This window comes from Lichenostomus cassidix, chromosome 19 (assembly GCF_008360975.1).
Source record: "Lichenostomus cassidix isolate B80296 chromosome 19, HeHo_3.0, whole genome shotgun sequence".
Classification (NCBI taxonomy): domain Eukaryota; kingdom Metazoa; phylum Chordata; class Aves; order Passeriformes; family Meliphagidae; genus Lichenostomus; species Lichenostomus cassidix.
The window spans coordinates 4,225,069-4,251,926 of record NC_139499.1 but is presented as its reverse complement, the minus strand read 5'-3'; the positions used below and the strand labels follow the sequence as shown (position 1 = coordinate 4,251,926).

The 26,858-nt window shown below is 45.2% G+C and overlaps 1 protein-coding gene across 10 annotated transcripts in view; it reads right to left on the bottom strand.

Moving 5' to 3' along the window:
• COL26A1 (collagen type XXVI alpha 1 chain) overlaps positions 1-26,858 on the bottom strand; it is a 164,703-nt gene that overhangs the window by 45,275 nt on the left and 92,570 nt on the right. For 7 of the 10 annotated variants that reach the window (XM_085078310.1, XM_085078303.1, XM_085078301.1 and 4 more), the window contains exon 4: positions 9,436-9,477. The exons of the other annotated variants lie outside the window; for them this stretch is intronic. In XM_085078310.1, coding sequence (XP_084934436.1) covers positions 9,436-9,477 — 42 coding nt within the window. The remainder of the gene's footprint in view (positions 1-9,435; positions 9,478-26,858) is intronic. 10 annotated transcript variants of the gene reach the window in all.

The following is a 26,858-nucleotide window of genomic DNA, read 5'->3' as shown; positions in this document are numbered from 1 at the left end:
GCAGGCAGGGAGAGGATGAACGCTGCTGTCACCCAGTAGCCTCCAGCCTGAGGAGCAGAATTGGGAATCAGAGGTCTGGAGAGCTGCAGGAGGGAAGGGCTCTGACCCTGGCCTCAGCTCCAGTCCCAGAAAAGCTGGAGCAGGATCTGCTGCTGCCAGGGGAAGCTCTCAGAGTTTTGTTTAGTGTGGGATCATTTAGACTCCACTGCTGTGTTTACTGTGTGGTATTTACTTGCCATGTGTGTTGTAAACCACAGAATCACAGAATATCCTGAGCTGGAAGGGACTCAAAGATCATCCAGTCCAGCTCCTGGCCCTGCACAGACACCCCAACAGTCCCATCCTGAGCATCCCTGGTAGCATTGTCCAAACCCTCCTGGAGCTCTGGCAGCCTCAGGCTGTGCCCATTCCCTGGGGAGCCTGGACAGTGCTCAGCACCCTCTGGGGGAAGAACCTTTCCCTGATTCCCAGCATAAACCTCCCCTAACACAGCTCCAGCCCTTCCCTGGATCCTTTCACTGCTCACCACAGAGGAGACATCAGTGGCTGACCCTCCTCTGCCCCTTTTGGCAAAGACAGAGGTGAGGGAAGAGCCCAGGTGGGCAGAGCCATGTCAGAGCCACGATGCTGGGACAGACAGGCCAAGGCACCCAGCCCAGAGAGGAGCTGTGCCTTTGGTGCCTCCTCTTCCCAGCATTTCCTGTGCCCAGCTGCAGGGAAATCTGTGCTGTGGCTGACCTGCAAACATTGGCCACAGCCTCCCCTGTATTTACACACCACATGCCCTTTCAATTCCCTCCAGAGCTGGACTCGCTGATCCTTCATGGTCCCTCCCAGCTCAGACCACTCTGTGACCCTGGCTCCCCACAAGGACACAGCTGTGTCTCAGCCATGGGGAAGTGGGGAAGGAAGGAGGGAGAAGGGAGCGAGACCACCTTCCTTCTTGCCCCCTTTCTGTGCCAAACAACCACCAAAACCCACCAGCCACTCCCTGGGAACACACAGTTCCTCTCATCTCAGGCTCAGCACTGCAGAGCCACACAACATCTCACTCAGCCTGGCCACCAGCACAACTAAAACATCTCACACATGTGAGCTCAGAGAAACTTCAAGATGGTCTCTTTGACCAAAGAGGGTTTGTTCTTTCCCACAGTTTTCACATCAGGACTTTGCAGGCTGGAACGTTTTATTTTCACCTGGAAATTGTGAGTTATTAGGTTGCCTATCAATATGAAACAGAACACCTCCAGAACATTTTTGCCTTTTTACCTTCATTCCAGATAATTCACCATCTCTGCTACAAGACCCCAGTCACTGCCAAAATTCCCCCATTTGTAATGTCTCTCATATCTCTATTATAACAACCCTTACCCTTAACTTTACTGGCTATCTTTAAAAAGCAGCTCAGGTTTCCTTTCTTATGAGAACTGCTATCTGATCCTTTTCCGCTTGTAAAGTGTTCATACTTCATTTTCGTGTCTACTTACTTCTTTTCCTTCCCAAAGAGGAAAAAGCTTTCTTGTTTTTTATGAACAAACAATAAATGTTTTTTCATTATCATGATATTCTGTGACATTGAAATGTCTGTAAAAAAAAACGTCAGCAAAGCTGAGTGAAAAGGAAGTTTACCACAAAATGCACTTTTGAAGTAACAGCTAGTATTTGAGAAACTACATAAAATTTGCTACATTGTTTCAAGTGGGGGGAAAATAGTGTATTTTTTTTTAATTTTGCAATATTGTCTCTAGGAGTTTTTTTCTTAAATGATTTTTCATACCTTCTGAATGAAATGTTTCAGCCTTAAGTTCTGAGTAGCACTTCTTTCAAATCTCACTTAAATTAAAAATAAATGAATGAATTCAATAGTGAAAGAAAATGGTTAGGTTGGGTCAAAGGAAAGAATTTTGCTTGAACCAAACCCAGGTTTTAGTTATTACACTGTGTCAAAACCTTAAAATTTTCCATTTCAGATTCTCCCAATTCATTTTCCTTTCCAATTTTTTGATTTGGCAAATGAAGCCAAAAACCCTCCATTATTCACCCAAGTCTATTCTTAAAGAGCTCTCATCACTCACATTGTTTTATTTCAAATTTCACACATGCACACACTCACCCCACTCACTAATTTTATCTGTAATTGCTCTCAGCATTGGGATTTGTGCTCTTCCATCCTGCTGGTGAGGCTGGTGTTCCAGGAGCATCTGGAATTAGATCAGGATCATTTATTCACAGGTGACCATCAGCTGTGAGATCCTTGCTCCATCCATCTCTATCTGCCAGAGGGAGCTTTAGCAGGGAATGGCTGCTTTCTGATGCAACACCTTTGCTAGAAATGCATCATCTTTAATTTACAAACACCAAGGACATTTCACTAACACATCCAGACTGAAGTTACCCTGAGAACAAAGGTTTTGCCTGTCCAGAGTTTGCTGAGGCCTTGTTGAGTGGAGCTGCTGGTCCTGGTGCTCCAAGTGGTGCTGGTGGCACTGTGGATTATTTATTTTTGATAACTGATTATTGATTTTTGATAATTGCACCAAACAACCCTCCCCTGGTTCACAGCTGTAGCAGGGCATGGCAGCAAAGCAGATAAAGCAAATAAAAAGACAGAAAATCAAGACACATGGGTGGGATGAACAAGAGGTATCTGCAAACCTCACAGCAAGACAAGGCTAATCTAAACTAGATTAAAAACCCACAAATTAAAAGGAGGGAGTCCACACGCTTTCCAGCCAAGGAAGCTGAGGGCACAATGCCCACAGGGCCTGGGGAAAACACTCCTCCTACAGCTGGTGCAATCCTCACTGTGCCAAAATCCCTTATCTGGTACCACCATCATTGAGCTACACTCATTTCTCCCTCAATCCCTCATCTGTGACATGGAGAGAGACTCTGTGGGACCTGACCCTGATGATGCAGAACACACAGAAACCCCACTACACTCAGAACTTCATCTCACACTGAGATGGCTTCACATCCCTTACAAACGAGACTGCTTTTCCCTGCTGGGAGAAGCAATCAGGGGGAAAATGCAGTCAAAATATGGTGCAGTGTGACATGAAATAAGGAAGCAGGCAGGACAAAAGGAAACATTTGAATCAGGCTCACCGTGGAGTCTGCAGGGAGTCTCACAATATTGGTTCTGCACCTGTGTAACTCAGGTCAGGGAATCTCTCACAGTCTCGAGCCAAGCAACGTGTGCTGAGCTGGGGTTTGTGTTTCATAAAGACACTCCAGAGCCAGACAACCGAGGTTTCCTTAGTGAACTGCATCCAAAGTTAACCATTGGATAGGAAATATGCATCTTGTTTCCAGTTGGGATTTCTGACCTCAGATTCTACCCCTGCTTTGAGTTTTATTACTTGGGCCTGCAAAGCTGCAGGGCAGCTCTAGGGTTGGACATCTCCTCTCTGCACAAAGTCCCTGTAACCCACAAACCTGTGACATTCAGGATGCTCAGTCAAACTCTAGTTGTTCCTCATCCAGAACATTTAGCACTGGCTTCCTTCAGCCAAGACAAAAATCAGCTGAAAGACCAATGAGGAAAACAAATGTTTAAGCCACTGAAAAGGATAGTCAGAATTCAGAAGAATTTGGCTCCCTGAGCATCAAAATAACATGTTTGAATGTGCTTTCTACAGCAAATTCACAATGATGCTGAGGACGATGATTATTGTTATTATTATTTCCAGGGGCACTTTTGCAAAGGTTTAATTTCCCATGTCAGCATTTCAGCTTCAGGTTCACCCCACCGTGGTTTGATCATTTTCCCCCACAGCCCTCACCCTGCACAAGGCCAGTGACCACCAGCCAGCACTGGGGAGCAGGGCTGGAATGGTCCAAGGATCCAGGACATCCCCCCAGGAACATCACTGCCTCATGCTGCTCCCTGTCCCTTGCTGGCCTTTCTCTAAACCTCCCTGAGCTCTGCACTGGTCCTGAAAGATCTGAGCAGCACAAAGAGGAATCCTTTCCACATGTCTTTGCAGCTGTGATTTTTGTTCTCCAGGACACCCAGGGACACTGGGGTTTCAGGAGATGCAGCAAATCCCTCACATCCTCTGGTCCCCATGATGTGAAGAACAAGTAAACACTTGCATCCCATTAGTGGTGAGCTCAGAGCTGTGCAAAGGACTTTTTGTTTGGGTTTGTTTTCTGTTGTTTCCTTGTTAACTTCTGGGTGAGGAAAGATTAGTAAGGGAAATTTCTCCTTGGGGTTAGCCAGGCACATTTCAGTTTCACCTTCAGGTTTTTAACTCTTCAAAATAGCTACACCTCCAGCTCATTTTAGATTGAAAAAAATAAGAGGATATCCAAAATCCAAATGTTTTCCAGGATTCCTGAATTCTGTTGTTTTAACCCAAAACTCATTGAATGCTTCCCAAACCTGGGGATCCATTCACTTCCTGATGGGATCAAGCTCTCAATCACCACTTGCCTATTTGCACTTTCTCTGACCTGTGACATTGACCCAACAATGAGCAGCACTGTGTGTCCCCTAAGAGACCTCATGCTGGTGGCAGTTTGAGGAGCTTCTTTTGAGGTTCCAGCTGATTCCACCTTGAAACTCTCCTAAAAAATGCCTTAAAATGGCAAGTTTAGACCCATGAATGAAGGCGCAGCAGATGGAGAGGTTTCTGCTGGAACATGGCAAGCACTGGGTAAGGCTGGCTGTCAGCCAATCTCCTCTCCCATGCCTGTCACCCCATGCACTCAGCCTCAATATTATGTTACTCTTACAGCTGTGGAGGGTTTGACAGTGAATTTTGACCCTCCCTGTGAGCACTGATGAGGAACGGGGAGAAGAGCCTGCGAGTCCAAAATGGACAAACCCAGAGTGGTGCAATTTGCTTGTGATACACCAAGAAGGAACTGAATACCTCCAGAGACACCTCCAGCCCCTCCAGCCCCACCAGCTCACGACAGCTCAGCATCAACAGCCACTTCTGAGCACCAGGCAACAATACACTGGCAAATAAGCTCCAAGCAGGGCTTTAAAATGACACAGCTCGAGCCTCAGAGGCTGATACAGTCACTGGTGCCTTCTGGCAACAGGGCTGATCTTGGCACTTTAAAACAAGCACAGGGCCAGATTGCAATGGGAAGCAAGAATCACAATTCTCCTGCAGCCAAAGAGCTCCTAGGTTTCGTACCCACTGAGAGTTTAGCCCCAAGTGCACAATACGGAAAGTCGAGGGCACTTAATCAAATCAAAGCTCTTAACTGTTTAAGTTCATCTTTCTCCCTGAAATGTGTCTGCAAGACACTCTCAGGCACTTCACTGGAGTTAATTGCCTGAGCCCAAACCATCACAGCCCACAAATCCTTTAAACTTTGAGAACTGACTTAATGCTGAACAGCTGCCAGGCACTCACTCACCCACAGCCATGGGAACAGCTTTTCTTATCGATAAATGGGGATTCCTGTGTGTGCAACACCCAGGAATGGCACTGGAAATGCCTCTGCCTGGAGATTAGGATATGCCAGCAAAAATTTGAGTGCAGCTGGAGGCCAAGTAAGATGCACATTCCCACTAAACCATGGTCAAGTCCCTTTCCAGAGGTGTGGAATGTCAGCGTGGGGTGCTGGAAAAACGGAAACAGCACTGGAAAAAGATTTTTTTTTTGCTGTAAATTGCTGTGCTTCCAAAGGCAGGACACTGCAGCTCTCCTCCATGGGCAATCACTGGGCTACCTCCAAGAGCCATTGGTAAATGAGGGCTTCAATGGTGACAATTGCATCAGTACAAAAGCAATCTCCTCTTTTAGTCCAATTAGTGCTGTGCTAAATCATCAGCCCAGGCCTTGCCTTCAGTGGGAAGAGACACATCTGTGAGGCTCCTCTGCTGCATGTGGTTCGTGTTATCCTCTAGCACAATATGCATAAACTAATGCTGTTCTACACTTACACAGCACCTCATCTGGAAATCTGAAAGCGATTTATGAATGGTGGGCATCTGTGACATTTTACAGATGGAAATTGAGGCACAGAGGGATTCAGTAATTAGCCCCAGACTTGCACAATGAGTCAGCTGCAGAGCAGAGCCCATTATTTGTTCTGTAGTAACATCTAGTGTCCAAACACAGAGGGAGAGGAGTCTTTCTCCCCAAAAAGTGTACAAGCACACCCAAAAATACCACCCATGCCTGTGTTCAGACCAAGGCTGTTGAGGAACAGTTGGAGTGAATACACAACCTAAAGCACAGCCTCCCCTGGCAGACAGGTCTCTTCATTCTTGAAATACAAACACAGGCAAGGAGAAGGGTTAATATGCCTGCAAGTTTGTCTGCTTTTTCCACATCGGTTGATCTAATAAAAAAGATTGATTCTCCCCACAAATCTGGCCTCACTTTAACAAATCATTCGATTTGACACAAAGGACTATATTCAGATAGTTTAAATTCCACTTCACTCCCTGAAACTAAAGTTTCTAATGGGCTGAACCAGCCAATGGCAAAGGCCAGGCACAGACACCCACCTTGGGCAGGGCTGGAAGTGCCTGAATTCAGCCAGAAGCATCTGCAGATGTCTCTGTACTGCAGTGCTTAGGAGCCCACGAGCAATGTCGCCGTGCGAGAGAAAACACACAGCCCTTCCTGAGGCTTTGAGAAACACAGCAGCAACTCACACTTCTGAGAGCCTCCCAGCAGTGAACATAACCCTGGATTACCTGCCCACCTTTCCTGAGGCAGTGGGCCAGGTGTTGGAGTGACAGTCCCAAAGTATTGGGATGCAGATCACCAGGGTGTAGAAAAAGCCCATAAAAACCACATTCAAGCAATACTGTCTCTGTCTTGCTGCCTGGCCCCACAAATCCTCAAAAGGGTTTAGCCCACATCCTAAAATCAGAGTACTATTTGGAAGCTAAATGACTAAAATCAAATAATGGAAGGAAACCTTCAAGCATCAGGCAACAGCAGGTATCCCAGGCCAGACTGGCAAGAAGGAGGATTCCTTCCACAGTAAAAAAACCCCTAAGAATCCAATGAACCCATAAATCATAGAAGGATAGAACGGTGTGGGTTAGAACTTAGAGATTATCCAGTTTCAGTCCCCTGCCATGGCAGGGACACCTTCCACTATCCTAGGCTGCTCCAAGCCCTGTCCAACCTGGCCTTGGACACTTCCAGGGATCCAGGGGCAGCACAGCTTCTCTGGGCACCCTGTGCCAGGGCCTCTCCATCCTCACAGGGAAGAATTTCTTCCTCACATCTAATCTAAACCTCCCCTCTTTGAGTTTAAAACCATTGCCCCTTGTCCTGTCACTATCTGCCTGTATAAGAAGTCCCTCTCTTTCCTATTTATAATCCCCCTTTAGGCACTGGAAGAGGCTCTAAGGTCTCCTTGGAGTCTTCTCTTCTTCAGGCTGAACAACCCCAGTTCTCTCCTTTGTAGGAGAGGTGTTCAGAGCACCTGAAACACCCATCAAAACCAACATAAACAGCCAGTCCCCATTCTCTAATCTGCTGTCACATTGGCAGGATAGCAGCATCATTAGATTTTGCCTGGATAAAACCTTAAAAGAAATGGCATAGTGGAGTAAACCACATTTTAAAATAATTTAATCTCTTGTCCCCTCTGAGAGGTGTAATGTGCAAGGCAGGACTCTTTGTGCTCTCTGTGGACACCCAACAGGAAGATGCTGAAAAGGGCACAGCCAGCAGGGGAGAAACTGAAGCACAAAGTTTCAGGCCAAGGAAACAAATCACCACTTTAGAAAGACAATCCAGAACTAAGAGTGGGCTGTGGCAGCACCAATAACAAGAACTGCAGAAAATGCAGATGTAATTTCTGCTGACACAATACTTTCCCACGTGTCCTTGGACATGTCATCAGTTCCTCCCCATGGCAGCTCCAACACGAGGCTCACTGTGCTGAGAAGTGCATTTGTGTGCCAGGAAATGCCCAAGTCAATAGAGAGGAGTAACCAATAGCATCCCAAACCATGGCAGAAAATAGGAAGGAGAATGAGGATAGAAGCTGAAGGATCTTTCCCTCCCAGAAGGACTGGGGCTGGTTTCTCTATTCAGATATTGATTTTCTTTCCTGATACAGTAAGACCTAAGAATTTCAAGGAAGCTGTTACACCCTCCAAATGTCCTCTGCTCTCCATAGTGGGCACAGGGAATAGTGTTGGGCACCTTCAGGGTCCCAAGGGATGCAGCACTGCAGATTTGAGGCAGATCCTTCCCAGGCTGTCCTCTCTGCCCTGCATGGCTGCTTCCCACTCCTCCAGCTGTGCCTGGGAGCCACAGACAATTCCACCCTGCACACCCATCCCATGAGGAATCAGCAGCATGTTCTGTGACCCCCATGGGCAGAGCACAGAGCTGAACTGCAGCCAGAGCAAGAAGCACATCTCCACAGAGGGTGGGGCACAAGGACTGGGGCTTGTCCTAATCTGAGGCTTCACAGGAGCTTCTGGGCTGTGGGACATGGATTTTTCTGCTGAGTGTGTGTTCAGCAAGGGGAGCAGAGAGGCAGAGCAGTGGCAGATCTTCATGCCCTGTCACACCACTGCCTTCACAACCCAGCCCTTGGGATAACTCATCTGCTCAGCATGTGCTGCTTCAGAGGCCCCACAATTTTTATTTTCCACAAAACCTGCACCTGGCCACCAGGTACAAGGATTCCCATGTAAATTCCTGCTTCTCACTGAATAACCATCATTGGAGATACATTTTAGAATTTAAAACCTTGGCTGGGCTTTTGCAGGTGCACCAGAGAACTTTCAAGCCACTTTTAACATCGGTTTGGAGACACACAGTTCATGTACCAGCAAACACGAATCAGCTTTCAGTCATTTTCAACCTTTCAAACCAGTTTGATTTCCTCAGGGGAGGCTGTTCAGGGACACCAACACAGAGCAGACACCAGGCTGCCAGATGCCAGTGCCTGATGAACTTCTCTCCTCACAGGACAGCCTGCAACTGCAAACAAGGCCACAGCCACCATCCCTCTGAGCACTCACCTCATCAAGGAACCCCATTTCTGGGGTTACTTCTGGCTCTTCTCAGCACCCCACCCCCAAAGAATGATGAGAAGCGTGAGCAGGTTGGGGAGAGCAGAGGTATGAGTTTTAATGGCAAGGAGAGCACAGCAGGTACCCTGGGACAGCCCCAGGAGCCTGGTGTCCTCTCTCAGACAGTGAACCAAGCAAAAAGGAGGAAAGTGCAAGCAGGATGGCCTTTCCCAGCTGGTCTTCAGGCACTGCTTGGGCAGTTCCCAGAGAGAAGCAGGCCATTCCCAGCTCCCTTTCCCCTCTTCCAGATCCTTGAGGGAAACTGAGGCAAAGAGCAGGCAGAGACTCACAAACCCCCCTCCCACAAGCTTCTCCCCAGAAGCACAGGGCATCCCTGGCTGGCACAGCCCCCCCTCCCCCAGAGTGCACCCCAATTGCTCTGCCTTTCCAGGGAGCCCCTCTTGCCCACTTACGGTCCTGGCTGGGAAAGGAGCCGTGCTGGCGGCCGGGTGAACCTGCGGGGGAGACAAGGAATTATCACTGGGTGTGCCAAACCCTCGCCCTGCACAGCACTGGCTCAGCAAGGAAAAGCTCCCTCAGCTGCTGGAGCAAAGCTTGGTTAGGGATGGAAGTGATTCTGTTGTCCCTCTGGCAGCAGCAAGCGCAGCCCCCCCGGCATGCACAGCACTCAGCACCCTCCCGAGGGCTGAGAGGAGCTTAAAACAGCCCCTGACAAACCTCCTGAAGGAAACAGGCTGCAGCATCCACTGTGGCTGAGTGTAAAAGGGGCTGGGGTTGGATCTGGGGGGAGTTTTTGGGACAACGGCAGTCACTGCTTCCATCACACGTGATGGGGAAAAGATGGTCCTGGGTGCAAGGAGGGAGAGCAGCTGCTGTGGCTTTGGCTGAGCCATGGGGAGAAGAGCTCAGGACTTTTCCAGCAGCTGGAGCATGGGCTAAAAATGAAGTTTGTGACAAGAAGAAGAGATGGAGTCAAGGTGGGGGTAGGTCTTTAGCAGTATGGGCACAGCAACATCTCCTAATGCTTGGAAAAACAGAGTACACTGCAGAGGGGGGTGTCTGCCCCCCTCTCTGCCAGGGACAGCTTGTCAGCTGGGTTTGTTACCTTCCCTCCACAGACTTTTTCTGTTTCCAAGTGTAAAACCAGAGATGATGACTCCCAACTGCCTTTATAACCAGTCTGAGGTCTGTGAAGACCTAATTATTTAAGTCTGTGAACCACAAGGCACTTTCATCTGGAAAGCACAATATACGAGCAAATCAGTATCTGTGTTTTGTGAATAAAAGGGTAATAAAAGGAATAAGAAAAATGCTAAACAAGCTGAGAAAATAATTATCCTAGCAGGAAAAACTTCCCCCAGCACTGGAGGGTGACAGTCCCACTGAAGTGATGGATATTAGTCATGATCAGCACACATAAAACCATCTTGAAGATACTAACTGCAAACAACTGTTACAAGAGTTTACAAGAGTGTGTTTGTTGTACCAGTGTCTAGAAACATCACATTAAAACCAATCAAACAAGATCAGATAATTGCTTTGAATGTGTTTTTTGTTAGTTTGGGGTCCTGGATGGTTTTGTTCAAATGCCTGGGAAGCTGAGCAGCCAATTTGCTCACAGTCCTCCTACCCATACTCACTGTGAGGAACAGGAGATGCTGTTCCATTTTGACCAGTGCAAATCTGGACAATATCTGGAGTTCTTTAGGACCCTCAAAGAGTCATTAAAGCCCACACACATTTCTTTGGAGGAGTGATGCTCTAATATTCCTCCAGCTCTGCTGTGTCACTCAAGCTATAAGGCACATAAGCAGTGATAATGGTCTCAGGCCAGTTCCACAGTCAGTGTTACATCCCCCCTAAAGCAATTCTTTGAGGGAAATAAATAGAGACTTGACTGCTGGTGTGACTCCCAGCAGATGTTTTCTTGATGTTGGGCAAGCCTGGGACATGTGGATGAGCAGAAAACTGCCCAGAATGGACACATCCTAAGGCAGGGCAGCCTGGCTGGATCACAGTGCCACTGAAGTGCAAACACAGAAAACATGGCATTTATTGAGTGAGACTTTCCTGTTACATGGCCAGGACCTGGTTTGCAGCAGAAGCCACGCAAGGGAGTCCCAGCTTCCCACAGAAACCTCCCTCCAGACACTCCAGCTCCTGATCCTGTCAGATGGGGTGTCTAAATCATCTTTTTGTATGTCTGCATCAAGCCACAGTAATGCCCTGCTCCTCAGAAATCCAGTCCAACCCACCCTGCTCCCTGTCTCAGCTACAGCAGCCACAGGGCTGCAGGTGAGGATGGGGATGTAGCTCCAGCACCTTCCCCACCTCCCAAAACAGCCAGCTGGGGAAATTCATATCCCTTTCCTCTGAGAGGAGACAAAGCTCTCTCATCCAGGTCAGATACCAGCACAGGCAAGTCCCAAAAAGCCTAAAAACTGGTTATCCTGGGCCAAAGAGCTGCCCTCCATGCCAGTGAGTGACACATCAGCTGCAAGAGGAGTGCAGAGAAACAAGAATGCAGCTTCACATTTGAGCCCCAAGTCTGGCAGAAGCCTCCCCTTTGCTCTGGGACTGTTAGAGCAGCCTGAGGAGATGCATCAGTGCAGAACATTGATTGTGAGGGAAGGGGAAGGAAATTCGTCTTGTCTTTCTAAAATAAGATTAACCAAGCACATCCTGCATGAGATTTTTGGGAATGGGTAGTCAGAGGAAATAGCAATGCAACAAACCTCTTTGGTGCTGGAAGCTCTGCACCACTGCAGAGCATCCACACTACCTGCAAGCCATAACAAAATGCTCAAAACCACATGGTTTTGTACTCTTAACCAAATAATAGAATAATCACTATGCAATAAATTTTCTTTCATCATTCAACCATTAACAGCAACTTCAAACCACCGAGTTCTGCTTCTACTTTGAGAAGCAAAGATTCCAGTTTAGTCCTTTCCAGCTGAAATGAGATAAATGTTTAATGCCTTCTGCAAGATCTGCAGAGTCAACAAAAATACCAAAAGCCAAATCCAGAGGGATTAACTAACTCAAGATCCATCTAGAGTTAAAACCAGCATCCACAGCGAGCACAGAAATTTCTCCCTTTGCACAACAGTGTCAGGTCAAGATCAATGACATTAAAAAAAAGTTTACTAGGTCTTCTCTGCAATAGCGATGAGAAAGAAAAAACTGAATCTCAAGAATTGCAACAGAAAGGCCAGTCAAAGGTAGAAATGTATTCCACAGCCCTGTGCAGAGAATCCAGTTCTGGACATCTGCCTAAAACTCTGCATCCGCCTTGTGCTGGCTCAACCCCCACTGCTCTTGGCAGGTGAGATAGAAAATTGGTTATAAAATGAGCTCTATATTTTATAAGTTTCATAAACATTTTTTTGAAAAAAAACCTGGAATATGAGGTATTCTCAGAGATTCTGTGCCAGAGAGTAATGTGGTCTAACTTGGAAACAGAGTTACCACCTGTTCATGGCAACTGCTCTTTTAATCTTCATTTCTGTTTTATGAGCTGACCAACACTATTTTATTAGCTGACAATTAGTTTAGGTTGATTTAATTAAGCAAAATTGAGTACAATCCCTCTTTCTTCCAGGGCAAACGTTCTGCAGGATTAGGGGTATGAGCAACATGGAACCTGTATTAATAAAGCTAAATTCCAGATCTTTTTGTCAAAAACAATCACATGACTGTTGAAGTAAATATGTCAGTGGACACAGAGATTGCCTAGGTGTTCTAAGAGAAAAAAAGAGATGTTCTGGGAGAAAAAGATATGTTCTAAGAGAAAAAGAGATGTTCCAAGAGGAAAAGGCAGGCTCTGGCTGCCTGGGGAAAACCAGAGGTGATAGTTTGACATCAGCACTGGTGCTTAAGTTTAACTGGTTTGAGTTGCCACCTTTGCTTTTACAGTGAATGTCTGCACCTCATGGATGGAAACTATGCCAGATGGGAAGGAGAAAGATGAAAAATGACCCAATCTGAAAAATATTGATTATTTTTCAAGGAGATCAGTTCCGTAAACCACATAGTTGATCTATTCATGCCAGTGGAACAGACAGGGTGGGAGAAGAGCAGCCATGTGAAGGGCTGATTTGAGCTGGAAGTGACTCATTTAAGTGATGCAAGGATGAAGACATGGCCATTGCCTGCCACTGTCAGGCAGCTCTCAGAGCTGGTGCTCTATCTAAAACTTGAAGCTGATGACAAAAATCTGTTGATATCAACAGGTCAGCTGTATCTTGAAGAGATGGCTCCAAAATGGATGTTGCACAGGAGGCAAGGAAAGTTTTTCTGTCAGTTCTTCTATGAGCAAATAGCTTCATGCATGAGCATTTGGGCAAAAGAGCCACATATCTGCTGTATAAGGCAGCACAGGGTAGATAACTCAGCTTTAATCTATCTTTGGGTTTGGCTTTGCTTGTTGTGTAGCTGTATTCTTCTTTATTTTTTCCCTTTAATATGTTTTATAACACCTCTAGAGCTATACCAGGAAGGAGTTCCCACCTGGGCAAACACCCTAAGTTCAGCACAAACCAAACATTTCACACAGACAGCAGCTTTAGCTTTAGCTGTGACTCAGGCTCAGGCTGAGAGGATTTAACCTTCCTCACACAGGTTGTACAGATGTTTATGCTGTACAGATGTTTATGCCTGGCTCATTTGAAAGATTCAGAGCAATAATTGACCAAAAGCTGCAGCCTTTTGAGTACCAACTCTCACCAAGGTAAGCTTGAGGGAAATACTCAAAGATGAACTTTCTCATGTCACAATTGCTTGAGTCCCACCTTAATTGCAACAAGGCAAACCCAGTGGTTAATTTGATGTGCAGAGCTTGCAGTTGTGGCCTCAACTCAGCCCTGGAGGATTGACAAAAATGACTGTAACAGTAGTAGAGGCTCGGGTGCAGTTCAGTGCAGACAATTTTGCAGTCAAATGGCTCTTCTGTAAGATATATGTTGCCTTTGACACTTACTGAGCCTTGAAAAGTGAGCCACCACCATCAGTTATAACTCCCTGGCAAGGAAAGCACTAATAATTCTGACTAATTGTCATGGAAAGTTACCCTGATTGCAAATTTGACAGTTATAAAAATCCAATTTCGGAATTCCAAACAGGCCAGGAACATAATTAGGCTCTACATTTTAACACCCTCTTGATCAATGGTGGGGTAATGGAGACCCTTCCAAGGGCTTTGTTTTGAAATGAATGGCGCCATATTGATGAAACAGCTTGGACCCAAACCAGAAATTAAATTGAAAGTTTAAACAATGCAGCTGTATTTTATCATCCTGTATTGTCAAGCTTTAACGAAAATAGCTCCTAAACAGAGCCACATGTTTTGCCTGTTGCCCAAAAACTGAAGGTGAATTTTAAAACCCTTTCCTAAGCTGCAGGATGCCAAGATTTTTCAGCTAGAAGTTATTATTAGGACACAACAGTATTTCATAGAAGTCCTGACAATGGTTTTGTATGGTTTCTGTAAAAGCAACTTCATTTTTTACACCGGAGATGGCTCAGATGAGTGACGCTTCAAAAAAATGGAACCCCTGTTATGTATTTCTTCTTGCTCCATGTACATGTGATAAAGGCAAAAATAAAACCACATTTCAATCATCACAACAACCAATACAGGGCGAGTAAGTTGGATTTCCCCCTCATCCTATGTTTCATTAATGAACATTGTCAGCTGCCTTCTAATCCCTGGAGCTGGAGGCAGATTTAGTGAGGGTCTATCAGGTGTTTCAGTGTCACTGAGAAACCTGCAGTCAGCTCTTATTTGAGGGTTATCTCTTGCCTTTGAGGATTAAGATATGATTAAAAACACACTCGTTAGTTACAACACCCCAAGAACCACATCTTTGATTTTTCCAGCAAATTGGTCAGGATAGAGACAGAAAATGTATAATGAGACTTAGTCCTTTTAATATCCAAGGATGGATTTGCACAGCTGGAAAAGTAGGGAAAACTCTGGGTTTTGGCTTGTAATCTGTTCAAATAGCCTAGAGGATTTTAGGGGGTGCAACTCATACAAATTAAATGGGATTCTACCACATTTATTTATTGGAGTATAGTATTGCAGTAAGATGGCAAGACTCAGTTCCACACTGAGCAAAAATCTGCTGAAAACCAAAGAGCACATTAAGTCCTACCAGCCTTTCCCATAAAAATTTAAGTGTTCAATCTCAGTTTTGAATATCCATAATCCCAGAAACAAGACAGAAAAACAGCTCCAGGATTGTAACCCTCCAGCAGATTAGGTTCAATGGCTCAACCCTCCCATATGCTCCAAGGATGAGGTATTTTAATTGGATCTCTGAGGAAGCTTGCAGAGGGCTGCACACAACTTTCATCTCGGTCCACCGGATGAAGGAAGGGAGATGAGACATGAAGAGATAAAAAAAGCTGAGAACAAAGAGGTCCATGCAGTGCCTGCAGCCTCCCTCATGCTGGATAAACACGTCTGAGGTCAGGCCAAAGCCTCTGACAATGGTGCTCTGCAAGTCTGAGTGTCTTTTATCTTCCTGTGCAGCTCAGGCTGTCCAGCAGCTCGAGGTTTCCATGGAGTGTCACCCGTGTCACTCCTGCTGGAAGAGCTGTGAGCTGGACACTGAGCCAGCCCTGACAGTCAGCAGCACAGGAAGGGCTGTGGGAGCTGCAGGGATCCCCAGCAGCAACCCCTGTGCCCAGCCCAGCAGGACAGTGCCCTGCAGGAAGGCAGAACTGCCTTGGCACTGGAATTTAGGCCATTTCTCCACAAGGAATGGTGCTAACACAGGGACACACCAGCCATCCCAAGGCATGCAAATCAGGCAGGGATGCTCAGACTCTGGAGATATCCCTCCTTCTCCCTCTTTCTACTCCATTCTCCCTACTCCAAGGGGAGCCTGGGTGGCTGGCAAAGCAGACAGGCAGACAGATGAACTTCAGGGAGATGAACACCTTTGTCCATGTTTTAGATCACTGCCTAATAAACATGGATGTGGTACTTCCTTTCCTTGCTTATATTAAGTGTGTTACAGAGGCTGAGTGGCTCACAGTCATATCAGAGGTCACACGTGCTCTTTGGGCACACCATGAGAAATGCTATTTTTAGTCATCTTTTCACCCAGCATTTTACTGCCCTGCAAATTCTCATGCTGTTAAATGCTACCTAAATGTCAGGATGAGGAGATGCCTTTTAATAAGGTTCCTACTCCCATCCATCTGCCACTGGTCAATATCTCATGGGCATTTTTCTCTCTCTTAGCAGACTAACAAGACTGTAGAAGAGGCAAGAGAAACACCAGCCAAATAACTTAGATATTGTAGCCTGGTACATGAGCATGGCCTTCAAAAGAGCACCCAACAGGCAGCCACTGAGGTGGCTAAGGAAGAAGAAGCACCAGCCTGTCCTGTGGCAAGTTTTCTCTCCACTCCTTTCATGGCTAATGAACATCCAACAATGCTTGATAAAAACAGTGTCTGCTACTGATCAAGCACTGGTTGCTTTGTATCACACTTGAATCTAACAGGAAGAAATGTCCAAGAAGATGTATTGTCTAAGTTCAATGTTTTATCAAAACCAGATGAGCACACATAGCCCGAGGTGCTGGGCAGAAGCCAAAACACACAAGCAGGGAACTGCAAGCGGGTAGAATGTGACACTTGAATTACAAAAGAGGTGCTTACCTCTGTGCCAAAAAGCATTTTTACCATGATGGTACAGTGTATCTGGAACACCTCTGCCTCCCCCAGCAGAACTCTGTAGCTGCTACAAAGCCTCCCCATGTCAGGCTCTGCTGAGTGGAAATCCCAGCTCAGACCACCTCGGGATGATGCACTGCAGTGCCTTTCCTTTTACATGTTCATTTACACAGACATGTCCATGTGCACACACAGAGGAAAACTGCTTCCATCACAGCCATTTCTACACTCTTTGGAGTACTACTGAGCAGCTTTCTGAATGATTTCCTTCACACTATGGCCTTCAGTGAGGAAGCTTTCCCAGCATTCTCCTCAAAGACATGGTGTTATGGTGGATAAAAAGCAAGACAGACTGCCAGAGGTTTAGCCCTGACTTTCCAGTGACCACCCGTATTCCTGCACCTACCCCTTGCTCCACTCTGTGCCTGTTTCAGTCTGAGTCCCTTTGGAGTTCAGGGAAGCCAGGTTTGGAGTCACTGGGATGTGGAGATGTGTGTTTAAGCTGGAATGGACTTGTCTTTTCTGATGTAAAACCCCAGCTTGTAGTTTCCTAGCTCCCAGCTACTGAGGAAGCACAGCTCAGTGGTGTTACTGAGCCCATGACTGCCTCCCAGGACAGCCAACACCAAGTACCAGCTGCCCTGTGGAATTCTGATACCTGCCATGTGCACTTAGGCAAAGATCCTAAACTCTCTGTGACAAGAACATGAGGGAATAGAAGGAACTAAACCATCACCAAGCTATGCTTGCTCGTTTTTAACATGCTAAATCATTGTTTTCAATTTACTTCGAGCAAGGAAAACACATCTTGAGTGGGTTTGTCACATTCCTGGTAAAGCACAGCCCACCACTGCCCGTTGAAAAAGCTTCAGGGCAACAGGAAATGTCTCAAATGTCCCCAAATTCCTCACTCCCCAACGCTATCCCAGTGATATCCCTCTATCCCTGTGAAACCTGGCTACACTTTACACCATGAAAATTAGTAGCAGAAGAGGCATTCTAGCCCCTGGACATTTTGTGTGTCCAGCCAAGTCCATGGAAAAGGCACTGCCCCATCCACTGCCACAGATGCAATGGCCACAGTTCCCTCACTAACACCCTCCTCCTCCTCCATTGCTGAAAAGTAACATAACTGTTGGAAAGAACTGCAAAATAGTTTTTAAGGTTCATTAAAATATTTCAAAAAGTCACATTGATTTAAAAACCCACCTTAATAAAGCCATATTTATAGTTTCTTTCCACAGTCTTCATCCATTTATACAGCTGCAGTTCCTCTAGAAGACAGTTCAAAGAAATGCAGCTCCAGGCACCCAGTCAGAGCCTAAAAATCCACTGCTGAGTTGCCCAAGATTTTACTAATAAAATTTGTCTTCAGTGATATAAACTGAAAAGTCAAAGCAGCAACCTGCTCACAATCTACTGCAGAAAGGTTTTCAACCTGCGGCTCAATTCCATGAACAAAAGGTGTTCCACATGACTTATGATTGCTGGAGGGAGCTAGGGAAAGAAACAGGGTAAGTAGGTGTTGAAACTTCTTAGAGATCTGACCACATCATGGGGTATTTTCACAGCTCAGAGAAACAGGCACTTCATTTCTGATCTGAGAGCAGAGCAGCCACTTGATGGCTTCTAGGAGAAGAGGCCACCTGCTTTCACAGCCTCTACAAAATGACATTCTCTCAGTTAAAGCTTCCACACAAGCCCTGTAGAAAGATATAGAATGGAATGGAATGGAATGGAATGGAATGGAATGGAATGGAATAGAATAGAGTAGAATAGAATAGAAAGGTATTTAGATTCCTTCTCCCTGAGGTCCAAGATACACCAAGGAGAGGCATCAACCTATCAAAAGCAGTTCTCATGATGCTGCCAGATCCAGCTTAGCTGAAAAAAAAGAAAAATAGATTTCCTACCAATGCATGGGTACAGCCTCCCTGTTCCACCCAGTGAGCTACAGGTCAGAATTCAAGACTATGAACAGGGGATAAATTTGGAATTGCTGAACTCATCTAATAACCAAAAGCAATGAGTTTCATGCTGTGCAGGAATTACACAACATTAACATTAGAGATGGTATCAAAAGGTGTGCAGAAAACCTAAAAGGTATTTGCTTTCCTACATTGCTGCCTTTGAGCTATAGCATCTACTAATGCAGCACATCTTCAGTGTCCATTATTCCCATGGAAAAAAGGGAATATTTAGGGCTGCAGAAGCTGCCATCTGACAGGTCCTGCTGCAGCTGTGAGTTTGTTCAATGCTCACAGAGGGTTCTGCTCTCAGTGCTCCTGAAGCATTGCTGTTAAATGAGGGAGGACTATTTAACTTGCAAAGTCAATTAATGCACAAGCAAGACTGGGGTTATGTTTGATTAAATAAAAAACAAAAAAACCCAAACCATATAAGCTTATTGAAGGTTCAACAGATAACAAACAGGACTAGAGTCAAGCCTGTTATCAGTGAATGGGAACAACCAAATCATTCTGAGCTTGAGATGTAAGATGTTGACTGGGAAATGCTGGACCTGGCCTGCACAGTAAGTGCCTGTAAGACCAGCAAGGTTAATGAGAACAGCAGGACAGGGATATCTCCAACAGCCAGACTCTACATCCTAAAATTCTCTGATTTCAGTCACTATGAAATTCCAGTGCTTCTCTGATAACATCTAGAAGGCAAACTTTACCACGGCACAATCTCTGAGGAAGCAAATTTCAGAATTGAAATGACCTCTGAAATATTTGCCTTCATCACTTTTGCCAAGAAACTTGGGGCAGTTTCATCTTTCATCATTGCTGATTCTCAGCTTTTGACAAACAGCAAGCATTAGGTTATTCTTAGTAGCAGTAGCTTAAATTAATGCCCAAGAATCTATTTGCCCTTTGGTATTGAAGGAATTTCAAAGGAAAAAAAATATTCTAAAACCAACAAACAAACAAAAAAACCCCCTACCACTCAGAAATTCAGCTTAGTTAGCGTGCCTGGATTCAATCTGTAACTCCTTAGAAATCACAAGCCAGTGGAAGCTTAACTCAAAATCATGGGATGGGAATGCACCTGGAATTCTCGTTGTGGAGGGTAAATGACACGTTTTTAAACTCTGAAGCTTGGCTGATATTTCAGGTAGTGAAATACCTGCCCAGCCACCTCCTGCCCATGTGTGATGGGACAGGTGGCTCCATTCACATCAGCCTTGAGTAAAAAAATGTGTCCTTAGCTCTCACCCACCCACAGGGCAGGCAGGAGAATCCTCTGCCTCAACACCAACACTGTCCATACTTCTCAAGGAAAAGTCATCCTTCCTGCTCCATTCCCTGGACAAAAATAATATCACTGACAGGGTTACAGCTCCCTGGGGACACAGACAATTGCTTTCTCATTTCACATCCCTTGGATACATGCATCTAACTCCAGATGTCCATGGAATATCTCATTCTGTAGCAGGCTACCAAGTTTTCAATTAATGAGTGATTCTGATTAGCACTGGCCAGGACATGGGCAGCTGTGAGGACATTGAATATCTGAAGGAAAGTTGTGCCATAAAGTCCCACATCACACGAGACCATTGACAGGAACTCTAAAAACAATCATTATTCAGGATGTTTTTGTGAAGAACTTCCCCCACACAAACCAAGACAACCCCAGAGTCAGACAAACCATGAAATGCTGTTCAGGCCATGCCTGCTCTGCTCACACTATCCCTCCCCCAGATAACTTGGCCTTGCCTATGCTAATCCAGCTGTTTTATTTTGTGAATTGGAGTCTAAATGCATAGGCAAGAGAACCACGAGTTCAGATTCACCCGTGCACAGGGGGATTTTCTCTGATAATCCCACTCGTCGTTACGGAAGCTTGATGTGAGAACGATGAGCCACTAATATCCCCTGGGGAGAGCCCAGCCTAGACTCCACAGGCCATTCAGGGGCTGCATCTGTGGATCTTCCAAACATGATTAAGTGCCTCAACTGCAGGGAACTGCTTTTTCTTTCTTCCCTTTTAATGAATAGCTCAGAGTTCAGAAAGTAGGGAAGAGACAAAGCGCCTGAAAATAGTCAACAATGCATCAAAAGGATCTGGAAACTTCATCTTGAGTGTCTTCAGGCTCCTTGCATCCTACAACAAATTTTATATTATCTCTCTTGTATCTTAACCAGAAAGGCTAAGGGGAAAAGGTCACACTTACCTCAGAGAACTGAGGATCTTCTGGTCTGGACAAAACCACACAAAAGGCCAGCAAATATTTTGACATGTCAAAGTGGAACCATGTCATTTTACACCAGGCAGAATCCACCCCTTTTGCCACCAACTCAACAGACAAGTCTCCCATTGTGAGCATATCATGTTTTATATTACCTGAGTTAATGATGTCATGGCCAGTAACTCTTCCCTCCTGACTTTCAGTTATTTCCCCATGTTTTTCACAGGACATAAATTGCAAGTTCTGATAACCAGCAGTGGTAACTGTGCGGCGTTTTCCCCTGTTCTTTCCCCTTCTCACTTTATTCTCTTCCCATAACCAGTTTTAGTTATATGAAAAAGTTCTGTTGATAGTGACTGCATGCAAAATGTCCATCAATCAAATCACTGCAGAGGTTAAATACTGTAAGCTACAGCTCTATCTGCCTTGGGACACCTCTGCATGTGCAGTTTCTGTCCCACAGCTTTGCCCACAACCTTTCGAGACATTCAGGTCTGACAAATTACAGCGCAAAGTTCAGAGCAACAAGCACACTGACAAGGGCTCTGATACAAAGAATGTGAAAGATCAAGCAGAAAACCTGCTTTCAAATATTTTTTAGCTGGTGTTGAAGGACAAATCTCAGTGAAGTTGAGACAAGAGGTAACCAACAGCTCAACTTCTCAAAAAAGTCACCAGTTATGTCACTCTGGCTCAGTTCTCAGTAAAACATCCAGCTCAAAGGAGCAAGTTGCTTGAATTTCTCTCTCTCATGGCTTACATTAATTAAGTACTACTTAATGCAATATGATGTTTTCGTCATTGTGTTCTAAAGGAAAGTCAAGCAACACTGGAACTGTTCTCATGGCAGAGTTACTTGGCTGCATTACATCTCCTACAGATGTCATCGTACAGATTTAACATATGGGTCATTCCGTCTGCGCAAATCGGGACTGACTTCACCAGAGTCAGCAGAATTCTGCTGCCATACAGCCCGTGTGGGATGAGAAATGGGGCTGCTGCCTTCATCCCCCAGCCATCCCCCTGCAGCACTGGAATATGCAATGGAGGAGGCACTTGCTAAGAGGGGAAGAGGTGAGAAGGAAAAGCAGTGTAAAAGCAGGGAGGAGTTCACATTTCTTGAGTTTGGACTCATTGCCCACTTGCTTGAGCTACAGGAGTAACTTCAGATTGGGACATGCTGGATTTGGAGAGGGTTTTTCTCCTACACTTTGACCTTGTGAAGGTGAAAAGGAGTCAGAGCAATGGTGAAGCCTCTGCCATCCCCACCAGCACCTGCTGTATTCCCCTCCTGTGCTTTCCTCCCTTTTCCAGCTAAAGAGTCTACAGCACGTAGCACAATTCCTGTGACAGGAAGGAGAAGTTAATGCTGAATCTGGAGAAGCCAGGGAAGTATCAAGAGATTTCCAACAGCTGACGGCTGCTCTGGAGGAAAATCCAGCTGCTCCTTTCCATGCAGTGACCTGTTAAAGTTGGAACAGCAAATTTCCAAACCAGTCTGTAGCCATGCCTGGAACAATGAAGCGTAAATAAATTAAATTCTTATCTCGGAAAAGCTTATGGGTGTCTCACTCCGTATGCAAGCTTTTCAGGAAATGGGGAAGAGGGAGAAAACCTTCCAAAATATTTGCACTAAAATAATTTATGGTTTTTGCAGTCAGAGAAAGGGAAAAATTGATAAGAGAAGAGCAATTTTTTGTGGGACAGAACAAGCAAGGCTGTCTATAGGGGAGCAGGAAAAGTTGTTTTGGATTCTAGCACTCTCTGTTCATTAAAGGCAGTGGGAATTCGACCTCACACATGTACAGCTGGGACTGGCACAGCCTTTCTGTTGGATTCCCCCACAGAAAACTCCACTGAAGATTTACTAGTTCTGCTGATAGCAGCACACAGCCAGCATGTATGGCCTCAAAATGACACATGGACAAAGCAATGCCAGCTCCAGAACCAAAAAATTGTATTCCCACCAGCCAAGGGATGAGGCTGGCAGGAGACAGACAGGGCAGGGAGGTGACCAGCAGTGTCCTGGCTCTGCAGCAGAGCTGGACTTTCCTAAACTGCAGTTATTTGCCTCCTCTTTTGAAAGAATAAAACTTCCAAATGAGTGTTAACACATGGAAGATCTTTCATGTAATTCCACACCTTACATGGACACTGACCAGTGGCAGCAGCTCTGACACTTTGCCCCAAGGGTTATGGAAAGGGAACACTCAAGAAGACCCTCAGTGACATCAGGCAGCTCCACTTGTTAGGCAAGGAGCACAAAATAACAAATACCTGAATGAAAGCCTTTAAGGGCTACTGGAAATTGCCTACAATGACTATAGGAAAGTGATCCTCCTGCTGACCAGAGCAAGCCCAAGCTCAGCCTGCTGCTGCTTCCTGGGGATAAACTGTACCATGTGAAAACAGTGAAGGGTGTGTAGATAAAGAGCAGTCATGACATGAAACAAATGTCTCCTCAATTCAGTCATTTCCCACAGGGAGCAAAAGTGAATCACAAATCCTAAAGACCAGGCAACTGCATTTAAAAGTAATGATACAAACTGTTCTTGAAAATTATTTGCCTGTCCTTAGATTTTGACATTAAGACCATTATTTCAGTTTGACCTTTATGTCACCTAAGATAGAACAAAATAATCCTCACTGTCATAAAACAATACTGCTGCAGATACTTGTACATGTATCTTATGGCTTTTTGAAAATACTTTTCTCAAGAACTCTTAACTATCTAGAGCTTTCTTAACTAACCAGAGGTTCTCAGCAAAAAGAGAGACCAAAACTTGCAATCTGAAATTCTTAGTTCTGGACTAAGTCTTCTCTTGAAAACTATGAAGACTTTAGTCAGGGGAAAAAACAAAGGCAATTCAGTAACTTTTTAACTTAGACTAAATGTCAGCTCTCTCCCTTAAAAACGTCAAAGGCAAATGTTCAAACATCCTCCCTAATGCTAATTTTATTAATACTGTCAGCAATTCTCAGTATCTCAATCTAAGACAGTGAGTCAGGCAGCAAATCAATCCAATTGCCAAATCTCCAGAGGGAAAGAAACAACAGAGGAAGCAGGCCAAAGAGATTGCTGATAATGGATATTTAGTCTTTATGTGGGACAAATACTTTGCTACTTCCTCACACTCCTTTTGCTCTGTTACACTGGGGGCACTCAGTGAGTTGTGGTTTAAATGCCTAAATATAGCCATTTGGATTACACTGCCTGGAATTTTTGCATGGGAAGAATTCCTGACTTCCCCTTCCCAAGGGCATCCACAGCTGACTCACAGGACACCTCACCAAGGCTGGGGTCTGTGGCTTTCCAGGGTGGGACAAGTGACACTGGGTGGGGAGCAAAGCCAGCAGCTGGGTCAGGTGGCTCTGTCCTGCAGCCCATGGACACAAGGACACCTCGATGACCACACCTGCAGATCCCCTGCTAGCAAAGAGCCATTCCACACACAGCAAAATCCAGCAATTTCCTGACAGTGACACTGAGGACAAGTACAGCTGAAGCCACAGGAGATGCTTTTCGAACAAGCTACTGAAACAATTTGGCTGTGGAAGCAGGATTTACCCCTTTGTGTGTAAACAAGGAGCCAGACAGGGGTGTTGATGTCCTGTTCCTGCACTGACTCCATGGGGAGCTTTCAGCTTTCCACCCAAGCTGCTCGCAGCCACATCAACTTTTCCTTTTTATGTTCTTTGCTGCAAACCTTTATTCATGCCTCCAGCACACAGAAGATTTTCAGCTCCTAAAACAAGCAGGTAGCTGGGCTTTCCAGCACAGCATTAATGAAAAACCAACGCTGAAGAGTTTGAGACCTGCTGGGCACCGAATGGCCAATAAACACAGTTGTATTTCCTTGCCAGCATTATTTTCCTTTCTTGGTTCTGTTTAAGCTGAGGGACTAAGGAGAAGCTTCTCCACATGCCTGCACGTGGAGGTTTTATTTCCTTTTCATGTGGGAATGGGGCTCATGTTTGATTTGCACTGACCCTTCTTCCCACACAATGCCAGATCTCTATCGCCTTGGCCGTGGGCCACAGGCTGTGGTTTGAAACCTAGTCCCTCAGGTAATTATCTGAGGAACATGGACATGGAAATTGATGGTACAAACTCACAGCTGTCAGCCTGGGCTCCGAGTTTGGCTGAGCCAGAAAGGGATTCAAGGAAAACAATCAGCTTCTAAATATAAATTAAGAGTTGGGGATTTTTTTTTTTCTTCTTCCTTATGGATTTTTAAGAGGCTGAAGTGAGGGAAAGGTGAAAAGTGGTTTCTTCTTGATGGGACAAACCTTAGATCCCTCAAGATGTCTTAAAATGTTGATCAAATTACTTTGTGCCTTCAGCTGTTCCCCTGCAGGACTGGGCACTCTGTCAAAGGGAAATTGCACAGAGACTGAAGCACACGCTCACTGGCACGAGAGATCAAGTCATCTGCTAAAGCTATTTGGGCTTCTTTGGGAAAGTTAAAGCACTTTACACCACTTATTGTGTTAAAGCACTACGGCAAAAAGAATCTGGTAAACCCAAACACAAAGTGCAAAATTAATAGGTGGGATATCCGCTGCTTCTCTGCCTTATTTCTCAGCTGGGCCTGCACTACATAAAACCCCAGGGCTTTCTCTTGCCATACTTGGGTTGACTTCAATCAGTCCTTAAGATCTTTTTTCCAGTTTCCCAGCTTCTTTCATACTTTCTTCCCTAGGTGGGGGAGGAATCCACATTCAGACTCACCCAGTTGGGAGGTTGAGTTTCTGGGCATGACCAAGGCAGTGCAAAAAGTTAAAAAATGAAAGTTTTTCTGATGTGCCACTCACAAACATGCCATTCAAAGGACAAAATCTTGCTAATTATTGACGTATCAAGGCAATTCTGAAGTTTCTGATTATGTGAGCCACAGTATCTTGAGAGCACTTAGAGAGTGTTCTGGTGAGTGACTGGTGAACAAGTTCCAGAATTTCTGGAGGCCACTGGGATCCTGAGTCTGGGCAGAGGGGCAGGATGATGCTAATCTTTAAAAATGGAGAACAGAAGCCAGCCATTTTTGCAGAAATATCCAGAAAAAATGCAGCAGTAAATAATCAGACTATTTATAAGCACCTGGAAGATAACAATCAAAACACTTTACAGTCAACATACATCTGTCCAGAACAAATCATGTCAAACTAATCTAATTTCCTTCCGTGATGAAATACCAGAGCCCTTGAGGAAAGAGTCAAAATAGTAGTTTGCACATATCTTGATTTTGGTATGGGTTTATTCTTATTTTTAGTGCCTTTCTGGTGGTGAACTCAGAATGCAGAAGTGGTTCTGGAGCAGAACAGGGAGTGCTGGTGCCACAGGCTGATGTCTCCCTGTAGTCCTTGCTGCATGCTGGAGAAGCAGGAGCAGGAATCTCACCAGCCTGCACATCCCAAAGGAAACCCCATCAATGCAGAGATTCCTAACAGCTCCCAGCCTCTCTCTGGAATGTGTTTAATTTAAAAGAGAAAAAAGAGAGGAAGAGGTGGGAGCAGGAGGAGAAGAAAGGAAGAAAGATTCCAGGCCTAAGATTTATGGAGAGCCAGGTCAGTGGGAAAGGGGAATTAATAACTAAGGGTCATGGGGTTTTGTGTGTGGAAGATGATAACTGGAAATTCACAAGATATAACTGGTAACAGGGGATGAACACCAAGCAACCAAACCCATCTGTGTGGCTGGAACCAAAACTGATGCTTGCTGCTACACCAAAGCATATATATTCCTTTTGCCTGTTTCTTTTTCCAGAAAGAGAAGATTTTGAGGTTGTTTGGGGTTTGAGGGTGTAATTGCTTCTTCCAGTATTTTCTAATGGCAGACCTGGGAAGAAGCAGAGACTACTCCTGATTCTACATTAATTGTTAATTGCTTAAGTGATCAAAACTCATCAAGCAAGAGCTGCCAATAACATAAGAATATGCACTAATAGCAACAACAAAAAAAGCCCCACAAACAATCCATATCACCTTTATTTC